General features: G+C 38.3%; 1 protein-coding gene across 1 annotated transcript in view; it reads left to right on the top strand.

The window, feature by feature from the left end:
• MARCH6 (membrane associated ring-CH-type finger 6) overlaps positions 1-13,289 on the top strand; it is a 74,711-nt gene that overhangs the window by 35,923 nt on the left and 25,499 nt on the right. The window contains exons 8-17 of the mRNA XM_018065553.1: positions 131-192; positions 828-860; positions 4,895-4,946; positions 6,676-6,734; positions 7,972-8,052; positions 8,502-8,570; positions 8,655-8,729; positions 9,668-9,802; positions 11,612-11,731; positions 12,691-12,791. Coding sequence (XP_017921042.1) covers positions 131-192; positions 828-860; positions 4,895-4,946; positions 6,676-6,734; positions 7,972-8,052; positions 8,502-8,570; positions 8,655-8,729; positions 9,668-9,802; positions 11,612-11,731; positions 12,691-12,791 — 787 coding nt within the window. The remainder of the gene's footprint in view (positions 1-130; positions 193-827; positions 861-4,894; positions 4,947-6,675; positions 6,735-7,971; positions 8,053-8,501; positions 8,571-8,654; positions 8,730-9,667; positions 9,803-11,611; positions 11,732-12,690; positions 12,792-13,289) is intronic.

Genomic DNA, 13,289 nt, shown 5'->3' with positions numbered 1-13,289 from the left:
TAATTTTAGTTTAGCCTATTTTAACTGTTGTGTTTAACAACAGTTATAAAACACTGTTAAACGCAACTTAAAATGTCTTATTATTTATTAAACTCACATTCCAGAAGTAATGTTTAAATTATATTTCCAGATGACATGAACTGGAATGCTTTAGAATGGGACCGAGCTGCAGAAGAGCTTACGTGGGAACGAGTAAGACTTCTATCTATTAAGTGTCCTGGTGTTTTAATTCTAATGTATGTCTTAAAGTTGGCCATATTTAGATGGGTCACTGATTTTGCAGTTATATTTGATGAAAATAATTACCAGAACTTCAGTTTCTAGAGGAAATTAAGTGATACATTGTTTGTGTTGAAAATATTACAAATACTGTGATAAAGATCCATTAATTCCTTTTCTGTCTTTTGGTACAAACCTTGTTTCACTTATGAAATTTGTAACTTGAAATTGTGCACTATTGAAACTGAAGTAACAATTTAAATATAAGTATTAACTCTGATATTTCAGTTAACAAAACAGTACAGTATATCATGAAATCTTGACTGGTTCCATATCTAATGTAAGAATAAAAATCCAAGACGGAGTTTTTTTAACTTTATGTAATTTGGATTAAAAGGATATCCAAAATATAAAACTCCTACGATAAGTTTTTCAGTCTCTGAGAATGATAGGCTCTTTTGGAAAGTAGTGGGTAAATATTATGTTTAAAGATATTGAAAGGATAGTAAGCTTTTTTCATAAATAAAATTTATTTTTCATAAAATTTATTTTCATAAATAGATGAAAATCCTGTTGAATCTTGATTTAATGCTTATTATTTATTTTAGATGCTAGGACTTGATGGATCACTAGTTTTTCTAGTAAGTAAAGCTAATCTTTTTTAATAATAGAATTGTAACTTTGTTTGTCTTAGTGATTCAGTGATCTCAAATTTACAATATATGGTTGCTTTTTATGCTAAGGTCAAAATGCCCTTTGATTTTTGATTACTTGGTGTATTGAAGAAAGTCTTTTTTGTGTATTGAAAATATTGGCAAAGCATAAACATAATGCTATCTAAAAATGAAATTATTAAAAATATTTGAATTTCAGAAAAGAAAATGAAGTACGAAGTTGATGGTAATTCAGAAAACTTGGTGTTCTTTTAAAGTCCCAGCTTGCTGTGTTTTAATGCCTGAACTGGTGAAAACAGCAGCTTTGAGATGTTCGCAGAGAGAGCCCTGTTTGCTGAGCCTCACCTATGTTCACCTTAACAATAAAGAGTACCACTGTAATGTAAAGAGCAGTTCTTCGAAGAACTTGTTCTTTAAGGTGAAATGATGCTTTTTCCAGGTTCTGTGATATAAAGTCACAGAACTTGCCCTTTGGGATTTTTAAATAGCTTTGGTCATCAAGATGATTTTGGCTGCAGGTAGCCAAACTCCAGCTGACTAAAACTGCTAACATAAGAGGAAGTCCAGAGGAAGGATGGGTTTCAGGTGTGCTTGATCCAGGGGCCCAGCGATGTCACGGACCCACATAATTTCCCTCTGCTGTTCACAGAGGCCCTCCTAAAACTGCCTCTGGATGGAGCTAGAATAGGAATTGAGGCTCATAGCTTGAGGATTTGAGGAATATATCTGATGATAATTCTCAGATTAGTAAAAAGTGATATTAGTGAGCTCCTATTCAGGGTTAGATCTGGAGAAGGCAATGGCACCCCACTCCAGTACTCTCGCCTGGAAAATCCCACGGACGGAGGAGCCTGGTAGGCTGCAGTCCATGGGGTCTCGAAATGACTGAGCGAATTCACTTTCACTTTTCACTTTCATGCATTGGAGAAGGAAATGGCAACCCACTCCAGAGTTCTTGCCTGGAGAATCCCAGGGACGGCGGAGCCTGGTGGGCTGCTGTCTGCGGGGTTGCACAGAGTAGGACATGACTGAAATGACTTAGCAGCTTAGATTCAAGGTTAGATCACAGTCGGATTCAGTTCAGTTCAGTTGCTCAGTCGTGTCAGACTCTTTGCGACCCCATGACCTGCAGCACACCAGGACTCCCTGTCCATCACCAACTCCCGGAGCCTACCCAAACTAATGTCCATTGAGTCGGTGGTGCCATCCAACCATCTCATCTTCTGTCATCCCCTTCTCCTCCTGCCCTCAATCTTTCCCAGCATCAGAGTCTTTTCAAATGAGTCAGCTCTTTGCATCAGGTGGCCAAAGTATTGGAGTTTCAGCTTCAACATCAGTCCTTCCAATGAACACCCAGGACTGATCTCCTTTAGGATGGACTAGTTGGATCTCCTTGCAGTCCAAGGGACTCTGAAGAGTCTTCTCCAACACCACAATTCAAAAGCATCAATTCTTCACCGTTCAGCTTTCTTTATAGTCCAATTCTCACGTCCATACGTGACTACTGGAAAAACCATAGCCTTGACTAAACAGGCCTTTGTTGGCAAAGTAATGTCTCTGCTTTTGAGTATGCTGTCTAGGTTGATCATAACTTTCCTTCCAAGAAGTAAGCGTCCTTTAGTTTCATGGCTGCAATCACCATTTGTAGTGATTTTGGAGCCCCCCCCAAATAAAGTCAGCCACTTTCCACTGTTTCCCCATCTATTTGCCATGAAGTGATGGGACTGGATGCCATGATCTTAGTTTTCTGAATGTTGAGTTTTAAACCAACTTTTTCACTCTCCTCCTTTACTTTCATCAAGAGGCTCTTTTAGTTCTTCTTCACTTTCTTCCATAAGGTTGGTGTCATCTGCATATATGAGGTTATTGATATTTCTCGCAACAATCTTGATTCCAGCTTACGCTTCATCCATCCCAGCGTTTCTCATGACATACTCTGCATATAAGTTAAATAAGTAGGGTGACAATACACAGCCTTGACATACTCCTTTTCCTTTTTGGAACCAGTCTGTTCCATGTCCAGTTCTAACTGTTGCTTCCTGACCTGTATATAGGTTTCTCAAGAGGTAGGTCAGGTGGTCTGGTATTCCCATCTCTTTCAGAATTTTCCACAGTTCATTGTGATCCACACAATCAAAGGCTTTGGCATAGTCAATAAAGCAGAAATAGATGTTTTTTCTGGAACTCTCTTGCTTTTTCGATGATCCAGCGGATATTGGCAATTTGATCTCTGGTTTCTCTGCCTTTTCTAAAACCAGCTTGAACATCTGGAAGTTCACGGTTCATGTATTGCTGAAGCCTGGCTTGGAGAATTTTGAGCATTTTATTAGTGTGTGAGATGAGTGCAATTGTGCAGTAGTTTGAGCATTCTTTGGCATTGCCTTTCTTTGGGATTGGAATGAAAACTGAGCTTTTCCAGTCCTGTGGCCACTGCTGAGTTTTCCAAATTTGCTGGCATATTGAGTGCAACACTTCCACAGCATCGTCTTTTAGGATTTGAAATAGCTCAACTAGGATTCCATCACCTCCACTAGCTTTGTTCGTAGTGATGCTTCCTAAAGCCCACTTGACTTCACATTCCAGGATGTCTGGCTCTAGCTGAGTGATCACACCATCGTGATTATCTTGGTTGTGAAGATCTTTTTTGTACAGTTCTTCTGTGTGTTCTTGCCACCTCTTCTTAGTATCTTCTGCTTCTGTCAGATCTGTACCACTTGTGTCCTTTATTGAGCCCATCTTTGCAAGAAATGTTCCCTTGGTATCTCTAATTTTCTTGAAGAGATCTCTAGTCTTTCCCATTCTGTTGTTTTCCTCTGTTTCTTTGCATTGATCACTGAGGAAGGCTTTCTTATCTCTCCTTGCTATTCTTTGGAACTCTGCATTCAGATGGGTATATCTTTGCTTTTCTCCTTTGCTTTTCGCTTCTCTTCTTTTCACAACCATTTTGCTTTTTTGCATTTGTTTTCCATGGGGATGGTCTTGATCCCTGTCTCCTGTACAATGTCATGAACATCTGTCCATAGTTCACCAGGCACTCTGTCTATCAGATCTAGTCCCTTAAATCTATTTTTCACTTCCACAGTATAATCATAAGGGATTATGATTCTATACAGTCAGTATAGAAGGTTGCTATTGTTTAGTCGCTCAGTTGTGTTTGACTCTTTTGTGACCCCACGTGCTATAGCCCGCCAGGCTCCTCTGTCCGTGCAATTTTCCAGGCAAGAATACTAGAGTGGGTTGCCATTTCCTTTTCCAGGGAATCTTCCAGACCCAGAAATCGAACCCATGTCTCCTGCATTGGCAGGTGGATTCTTTTTCACTGAGCCACCTTTTGTCCTTTTATCACTTTCAGTTTCTCACAGATGAGAGACCTTAAAGAGAGACACTGGACACTGAAAGAAGTGCTGTGCAGTTTACATTAATATGTTGTTCAGAAATAATGTGGTTTTCAAATTTTTCTTTATTTGGATATCTTAGTGTGATACAAGTGAAATCTGGTGTTTATGAGAATCTATACAGTTCATGGTATATTATTAATTTCTGAAGAGGAACTGTTTCTGGGTTAATTTGATTTTTTTTAATATGTGACATTAAGAACTTCGAGTTCTTTAGGTTTCATTTTAGGAGCTGTCTGGGGATTTCCAGGTGGTGCTAGGGGTAAAGAACCCACCTGATAATGCATGATACGTAAGAGTTGCATGTTCGAACCCCAGGTCGGGAAGATCCCCTGGAGGAGGGCATGGCCAGCCACTCCAGTTTTCTTGCCTGGAAAATCCATGGACAGAGGAGCCTGGCAGGCTACAGTCCATAGGGTCGCAAAGAGTTGGACAGAACTGAGCAACTTAGCACACACACATGAGCTATCTAATGAAAAGTGAAAAGTTACGTATAATTTCTGAATGAAATCTCAAGATTGTAGTAAAAATATCAATCTTCCTAAGTGAATTAAATGTAAATCCAATAGGAGATTAATATGTTTTATTAATCCTTATTTTCTTTAGGAACATGTCTTTTGGGTGGTGTCTTTAAACACACTGTTCATTCTTGTTTTTGGTAAGTGGTGTTTTGCTTTTATTTATGGTATTATGATAGGAGTTTAGTTTTTTCAGACATTGCTACAGGTTTTGTTTGGTTTTAACCTGATATGAAATATAAGAATGGAATATATGAATGGAACTTACATGGAATATATGAAAGGAGTTTTAGACTGTCATCTGGCATAGGAAGGCCCTAGGTATACAGATACTTTCTTTCCTAAGCAGCACTGACTGCTGTTACTGCCAGCTCTACTGTTGGGCATTTCTGTCTCTTTTTGTGGCAGCTGGTTTTAGACTGACTTGAGAATATACAGTGTCCCACTTTTGAAATTAATTTTGTGCTGATTATCTCTGTGTTCTTTCCTGTGGCAGAAGGTCTTGTTTTTAATCTGTTAAAGTCCTGACCAAGACCTTTCCAGAGACCTTGGCTTGGGAGCTGTCGCAGAGAGAGATATGGGTTTGAGGAAAGACAGTGAACTTAGCCCGAGTGTCACTCCCCTCAGAACCAGATTCCAGTAATGCCGTGACTTCCAAACACTTCACAGCTGTACCTGTGAGGTTTCTGTGACAGCACTGAGAGTCCCTCCAGTTGGGAGTCATGAGAGAAAGGAAGGCAGAATTGAGATGCAGCTCACAAGTTTTTCTGCTTTGGGGGAAGATAGGGAAACTGAGTCAAGTAACTAAGGTTCCTCCAGCAGTTCTTCAAGGTGGAGTCTGATAGACTTGGGTCATTGGTTAGACCGTGTTTCGGGTGTCCCAGAGAGACTGCAGGCTGCAGACTGACCTTAGAGTCCTCTTAGTGCCTCACTGTCTGCCCCTTTCTAATTACTTCTTGATGCCATCTGCTACCTTGCTCCTTTGACTCTGTATTTCCTCTAAACTGAAAGTTAGATCTAAGACCTGATTTGATTCAGGGTCAATACTTGCAGGACAAAACCTTCACTGGTCATGCATTGCCTGATAATACGACATATCAGGAGGTACCTGATGTCCGGTTCTCCACCTTTGTCTTTGTTTCAGGTCATGGTATCTTGAAGCCATTATCGTTAGGTTTCATGTTTCCCTTTAACCACCAGAAAGTAATCTTTGGGAGGTGGTATTTTATTATCATGCAAATATCTAGTGTTCCATCAACTTTTTACCTAATAATTTTATTAGCCATTGATATTTGCCTGGATTAATTTATGTTTATTAGGCATTGCGAAATGGTAATTTTCAAATTCCGTCATTTTAAAACATTCATTGGCTGGTTTTCCTGTAAGGAAAAGCTTGTTCTTATCAGTTGGAACCGTTTCGTTAATCTGAAGCAGCAGGTCAGATGTGCAGTTCTTTTCCTTTAATTATTAGCACAGACTGCTTTCCTTGCTGATAAAAGTGTTTTGTGTTATGTTTCTTTTTTTCCTCTTGTGGTTTTTGGCATTCCGTTTTTTGAAGATTATGAACTCATGGGTTTGTATATATTCAGTGTTTTCTTTAGTTTTGGGGTTCTTTTTGACACTCACAGCTTCTTCTCTTGGGCCTGTGAGACCCTTTTCACAATGGTTCTTGTGTCCTTTCACTGTGAACTTACTAGAGCTTGATAACTTTTTTGTTTTCTGGTTCTAGAGAATACCACAGGCAATACAGTTTTGGTTCTGGGGTCTTTCATTTCTCTAAGAAGCCTTTGTTCCTTTTAGTGGGGTTGGTACTAGGAGTGTTCATTCTTTTGATTTTGAAGTTTTCATTGAGTTTTTCCCCCCTTTTAGCATTTTGCCCTTACCACATCGGTCACTTTTCTCTTGTTGGTTTGGGATTTGAAGAACACGTGAGTATGATACTTTCACAAACTTAATTTCAGTAATTAAACCCTAAATTTGATGTATGTTGAGTAAGTAATAATATTGTAAAGAGTTACTTCATTTCTCTGTCTGCCTTACATGAAGGAGTAGTTTATCCAGCACCACCTTGTTCATGTCTTAAGCGAAAAGCGGCTCAAGACATAGAAATGTTGGGATATGTGGAAGGTGTTCTCTGAACCTCGTGAGGCACAGTCTTCCTCCCTATGGGGCAGGCGGGAGACACGCTGTGGGGAAGCTTTCTTACAGACTGACCTTTTCACCTGACCACTGGCTTGCGAGCTCCATTCTCTCCCTTTTCCCTAGTTGCCCCATAGTGAATTTAGAAAGGTAACGAGATGTTAATCAGTTTTTTTTAATGTTGATCTGTGTCAGAATGATGAGCTGTGGTATCTTCTAAATAGTTTGCTCTAATTTTGACATTTATGGTTATTTTCCAGAGGTAGATAAATATTGGGATGGACAACTACTATTTTCGGCGGGGGGCAGGGGTGGTCCCCAGAAAGAGTTAGTCCCTTAAGGACAGCTAGCATAGTTGGAACATTCTGGTCCATTTGTGTGTGTGAATCCTGAGAAGTCACATTCTGAAGTTTCCGAAATGGCAAAGAGACATGTTCTGGTATTTAATGCACCTTTCCAGATTCTCACTAGATGAATGTGAGAACTTGAAAAGTCAGATAAATGCTTTGATACATTTTAATAGCACTTGCTGTGTGAAATTCAGGAACCAAAAGGTGAGCAGTATTTGTCACGATCCAAGCTCTTGCTCTTTGTAAGTTGAGAATGAAACAGATTTACAGAGCAAAGAAAACTGGAACCGTGGCGGTAGGAGAGAAAGTGGCTTGGTTGCACGTGGCCGGTGAATAGCCCAGGCCGTGTGCTGCTCCTTTAGCACTTAGCCTTTAGCGGGTCCACTTCAGCGTGGACTAGAGTGCAGACTGTTACAGCTTCTTTCTTATTTTTGTAAAATTTAATTCACTGTACTCTGATTTTGTCTGCTTGAGCAAAGTGTTACTCTTTAATTTTTCCTCATCTTTTTGTAGTAAATTTCAGTCAGTGGGAGAAACCGGTTTGCAGAATTGTCATCCAGAGGGGATTTTATGGACGGTTATAGAGAGTTATATAGTCAACTTGGATTGTTTAATAAACATTGTTTAATGGGTATAGGCCATGTAGTAAAATTAATATTTATTTTCTTTTGTCTAGGTCCAGGCGTCTCATTTTGAAGGCCTAATCACAACCATAGTTGGGTATATACTTTTAGCAATAACATTGATAATTTGTCATGTATCCTTTAATGAACCAGGTTGGTGTTCAGTAATGTTATTATTATTAACCCAAGAGTTATTCTTATTGATGAAAACTATTTTTCTCCACTAGTCCTTCTTAGTTGAAGTTGTGGGTATTTGTAGTGAGGATGAGAGCAGAAAAAATTGAGATAAATTAATTCTGTCTGTCAGATAGTACTGAGTGTTGCCTAGTTACCTGTTTCATTGTATCTTTACTATTTTGAAATAAGCAAGTTTTTTGTTGTTGTTGGAGTATAGTTGATTTACATGTGTTATACAGCAAAGTGATTCAGTTATACATATATATGCATTATTTTTAAAAATAATTCTTTTCCATTATGGTTTGTCATAGGATAGTAAATGTTTCTCTGTGCTATACAGTAGGACCTTGCTATTTATCTGTATCTTGTCTTAAATGTTCAGTTTTTCCTTGACGACACACTGTAGGGGTTGGCAACTCTTGTTAAATTTCATAGGTCTCGTCGCTTGCTAGGAGTCTGCTATATTGTTGTTAAGGTAATTAATTCCTTTTAATAAATTAAGACTGGAAATGCTTTCTCCCCATTTAGGTGATATTGATGACCTTTATTTTTACTTAAGGTCTCTTTGTTAGTGGTGGTAGAAATTGGAGTTTTCCCTCTCATTTGTGGCTGGTGGCTGGATATCTGTTCCTTGGTGAGTTTATTTTTCATTATCTAATACAATCTAATAATTTAAAAGCTTTTTAAAAAGTCTTTAGAATGGGTTCCTTTTACTGGAAAGCCAATATTTGATGATAATTTATTTTTTTTTTTGAGAATGTATCATCGTAGATTCTCAATGTTGTTAATTTTTCCTGAGTACCTGATTTTTGTGAGGTTTGTACACATATTTGATGTTAGACTGTTTTGACTGGAATCTTTCTAATAATTAGTGAAGAACTTTCTTACTTAACTCTTCTCACTTTCATAAAGATGCCAAGATGTTATAAACGTAAAAAGAGTAAATCAAAGGAGTTCCCTGGTGGTCTGCTGGTTAGGACTCAGCGCTTTTACTGCTGTGGCCCAGGTTCAGTCCCTGGTTGGGAAACTCCTCAAAGAAAGAAAAAAGGAAAAAAAAAAAGAAAGAAATCTTATAAGAAGACTCCCTTTATAGTAACAAATTCAACCCTAACCATTTGTTTTAACTAAGATGCTCAGTCTTCATTAAAATCTTTAATGGCTGTCAGTGATAATCAGTTTCTTCTCAAAAAATAATTAAATATAGAAAAGCTGCCTTTTCTGAGGTAACATTTTCTCTCATAGTATTAAAACCCACCATTAATTTAGATCTGTAACCAAGAGAAGGTATTATGGTAACATAAATGTTTCTTTCACAATAGCAACATTGGTAAAGTTCTTATTCACAAATTGATCCATCAATATTGCCTCTTTTAAATTTTTCAAAATGTCATGTATGTCTTTGAAATAGCATTCAACCTTATTTCTACTATGAAATGCCTTTAAGGGAACTGTAATCCTAGAAACATCAGAACTTTCATGTATGGTGATTGATTCCCTTCCTAGAATGTGAAGATGTTAATTCAGCAGAGGTGAGTGGTACAGATCTCTCTCACCTATTCTGTCTTGATTTAGGAAATGTTTGATGCTACTCTGAAAGATCGGGAGCTGAGCTTTCAGTCGGCCCCAGGCACTACCATGTTTCTGCACTGGCTGGTGGGAATGGTGTATGTGTTCTACTTTGCCTCCTTCATTCTGTTACTGAGAGAGGTAAGCTCCATGGGAAGTGCCAACATTGCACCTTCATGGAAAGGACTTCTGCTTTAACCACATGGCATGCCTTAAAGGCTATGATGATTTCCTAGCTCAGTCTTTTTCTTCTTATTGTAAGAGGGAATAGCTGTAGACTAGTTTGGCTCAATTGCTTTAAACCATTTTTAAGTTATTGGTCTGAAAAACTGGCAGGTTTTATTATTTCTATCAGTTTGAAATATGAGTAGAGTGAGGGGAAAATTTAAATAAAAGCACTTGTTTTACTTGGTATGTATTTTAACCATCCTCAAATACGTGTTCTTGGACTTCTTTATGTGATATGAGCCTATTTTGGACTTCATTCAAGGACATGCTAGAAAGTCCCAAAGGGTATGGTTTCACAGGATCAGATGTGTAAAATGGTCTTGAAGCCGTTTATACTCCTTAAGTATAGTATGATAGTGGGGCTTCTTTATGGTTCTGGTTCAGTTGCCAGGTGGGAACTTTTACCAGTCCTGTTTTCAGAATATGGTCCTTACTGATATGACGACAGTAAAACAGTGTGAGTGAGTGACTAGGATGCATCTCATGCTTAGTCACCTGTTGCAAAAGGAAGTGTGAGACTTGAGTAATTGTAATGCATGTACTTTCTGCTCTGAATTCTTTCCCCAAACAGTACTGTACGCTGACTCTGTGCCAGCCTCTGTGCTGTATGCTGGGGTAATCGGGAGAAACAAGGACAGAGTGCCTACTCAGTGTTACATTCTGAGAAGGAATACAGCCAGGGAGCAAGTCCGCTTACTCCACGAGAGCAGTGCTGGAGAAGCAGGGCTGAAGGAGCAGGCTGGCAACTAGTCCAGTGTGAATGGAACACTAACGCACAGAGGCTTAAAGCTATTCATGGTTACTCCGCTCTTTTGAGAGATTTGAGGAGCTAGGGATGAGGTGGGGTCCAAAATATTCTCCTGAAACATAAGAGTATAAGTTCAGTAAATTCTGTTTGCAAATAAAGCCTTTATTCTTGTTTTGAAACTAGTGATTAAAATTAAGTATACTTTTCAAATTGTAATTTTATGTGACCTCTAAATTACATTCTTCATTGATAAAATATTTTATACTGAATTTTTTCATTTTATCAATGTGGTAGTTTTTTGTTGATACAGAATCCTAGTATTTTGGAGTTAGATGGAAACTTAAAGGTTTCCATCTAACTGTAATAATTGCTTTGTTTGAAAAATGGAAAAATAGAATTTGGGCAGATGAGAGACTTTACACAGGGTAGCTCAGTGAGTTTGGGCCACCCAAAACTAACCCTCAGGCTCATCCATTGTCCCATCACCCACAACTTCTAGAGTTGATGCTTTCTCCTGAGCCAGGGAGAAAGATGTAATAGGTAGTCACTTGAAGATACTGAGAAGCTGAAGGGTTTCTTAATTAAGGTAAGTCTTCTTGAAAAGTGTAAGACTGAAATCACATCTTTTGTTAAGGATAATTATAAATTATAACCCAGTTCTTCCCAGATTATACAATATAGTTATAATTTTTATAAAAGTAGTTACTGTTCATCTTAGAAGTCTAGATTTCTTGACAGATGTACTTAGTAAAATTTTTCCATTGAACGATTAAAAGCATCAGAGAACATCAGGCACAGGATAGTTTTAATTCTGATATAGGAACTTCTTTTCCAAGTAGAGTTACATGAATTTTCTAGGGCCAATTTCTTAAGATGTCAAAATAATTTTAAAAGCTTCTCTGTTAATGTTTTAGCTCATATACAGAGGCAGAAGACATTGATGGATATTTATAGCATTTGAAATAAATTTTCAGGTACTTCGACCTGGTGTTTTATGGTTTCTAAGGAATTTGAATGACCCAGATTTTAATCCAGTACAAGAAATGATTCATTTGCCTATTTATAGGCATCTTCGAAGATTTATTTTGTCAGTGGTAAGTGTAATTTTTTTTAATGATTTTGAAGTAAAATGGGTTACCCTTGAGTTTTTTTGTTTTTTTGGTCAGAAGGACTGGTAGAGTGGATTGAATAATTTAGGTTTATCTACGCCTGTGGAAGTTGGTTATCAAATAGTTATTTTGTTGGTTGCTTTGATAAAATGTTAATAAACAAAAATGCCTTTTGGTTCTTTAGAAGTATAATTAATTGCCAAATTATGAGTTTCAGAATTATGTTTAATTTGCATTTAAGCAATAGAGACTTGTTAATAGCTTCTAAATTAAACTCTTGGGATTTCCCAAGTGGGGCTGTGGCAAAGTATCCACCTGCCAGGAGATGCAAGAAATGTGGGTTCAATCCCTGGGTCAGGAAGATCCCCTGGAGGAGGGCATGACAATTCACTCCAGTATTCTTGACTGGAAAATTCCATAGGCAGAGGAGCCTGGCTGGCTGTGTAGTCCATGGGGTTGCAGGGAGTCGGACGCAGCTAAGTGACTGAGCACAGCACATTAAACTCTGAATAGAACCATCTCAAAATTTCTTCCCTGGGTGGAAAAAGAAATTGCCCAGTTAAATCTTAAGTTTTTCCAAGATAAAATTCTAAAAGCAATATTGTGAGCCCTTTGGAAACTTTTGTGCCATTAGTATGGGTTCTCTCCTACTGTCGCTGGTGGTTTATTATGCGGCAGACAGTTCTGATCCTTCATTGTGAGCTTCTAGCTCTCTTTTCGTATACCGTGCCGTGGTTATCCTTTGTGGCTCCTGTCTGAGCCCTTGTGTCCTAGAGAGAGAGGAGCAGCTGTCCTAGGAACTCGTCTTCACACAGAGTGACCCAGGTGTAGTGTGTTGAGTGAGAACACTCAGTGCCCTGGGTATACGTCGACCTGAACCTGGAGTCTGCCGTCTCTCACGGATGGTGACAGTGGTGCCCAGCCTGCCCTTTCTCTTGCTGCAGATTGTCTTCGGCTCCATCGTCCTCCTGATGCTGTGGCTGCCTATACGGATAATCAAGAGTCTGCTGCCTCATTTTCTCCCATACAATGTCATGCTCTATAGGTAAGTTTTTGATATTTGGAAGCTTTACTAATTAAAAGTCTGTTAGAGATTTGATTTTCAGAGTACATACATTTAATAAAACATTTCATTTCTCACAGATATTAGCAGTCATCTGATAACTAAAATTTTCCATATGAACATTAGCAGTTATATTTTCCAAAGAAAGACTTTCGTTTTTCTGCATATGCAGTGTGCCTTTGTTTAGCATTGAAATGTTAGCATTCCTAATGAGAGGTACCGAGTAGTGTCATCTTTATATGAAAAGCATTACATCGTAGGTAAGGTAGCCATAGTTAAACATGTAATTACAGATGAAGATAGGATCTAGGGCTTATAAATGGAAAAATAGTTTTGATTTAAAGACTAAAGTAACCTGGAAACCTAGGCTCCTACATTCCCTTCTTCAGTGATTTGTATCTTCTCTTCAGTCATCTAAATATGCCAGGCAAATTGAATTTCTTCCTCAGATTTACTTGTAATTGTCTATAAATCTTGTCA

The sequence above is a fragment of the Capra hircus genome, chromosome 20 (genome assembly GCF_001704415.2).
Source record: "Capra hircus breed San Clemente chromosome 20, ASM170441v1, whole genome shotgun sequence".
Taxonomy (NCBI): domain Eukaryota; kingdom Metazoa; phylum Chordata; class Mammalia; order Artiodactyla; family Bovidae; genus Capra; species Capra hircus.
This window is presented reverse-complemented; position numbering and strand designations above follow the sequence as displayed.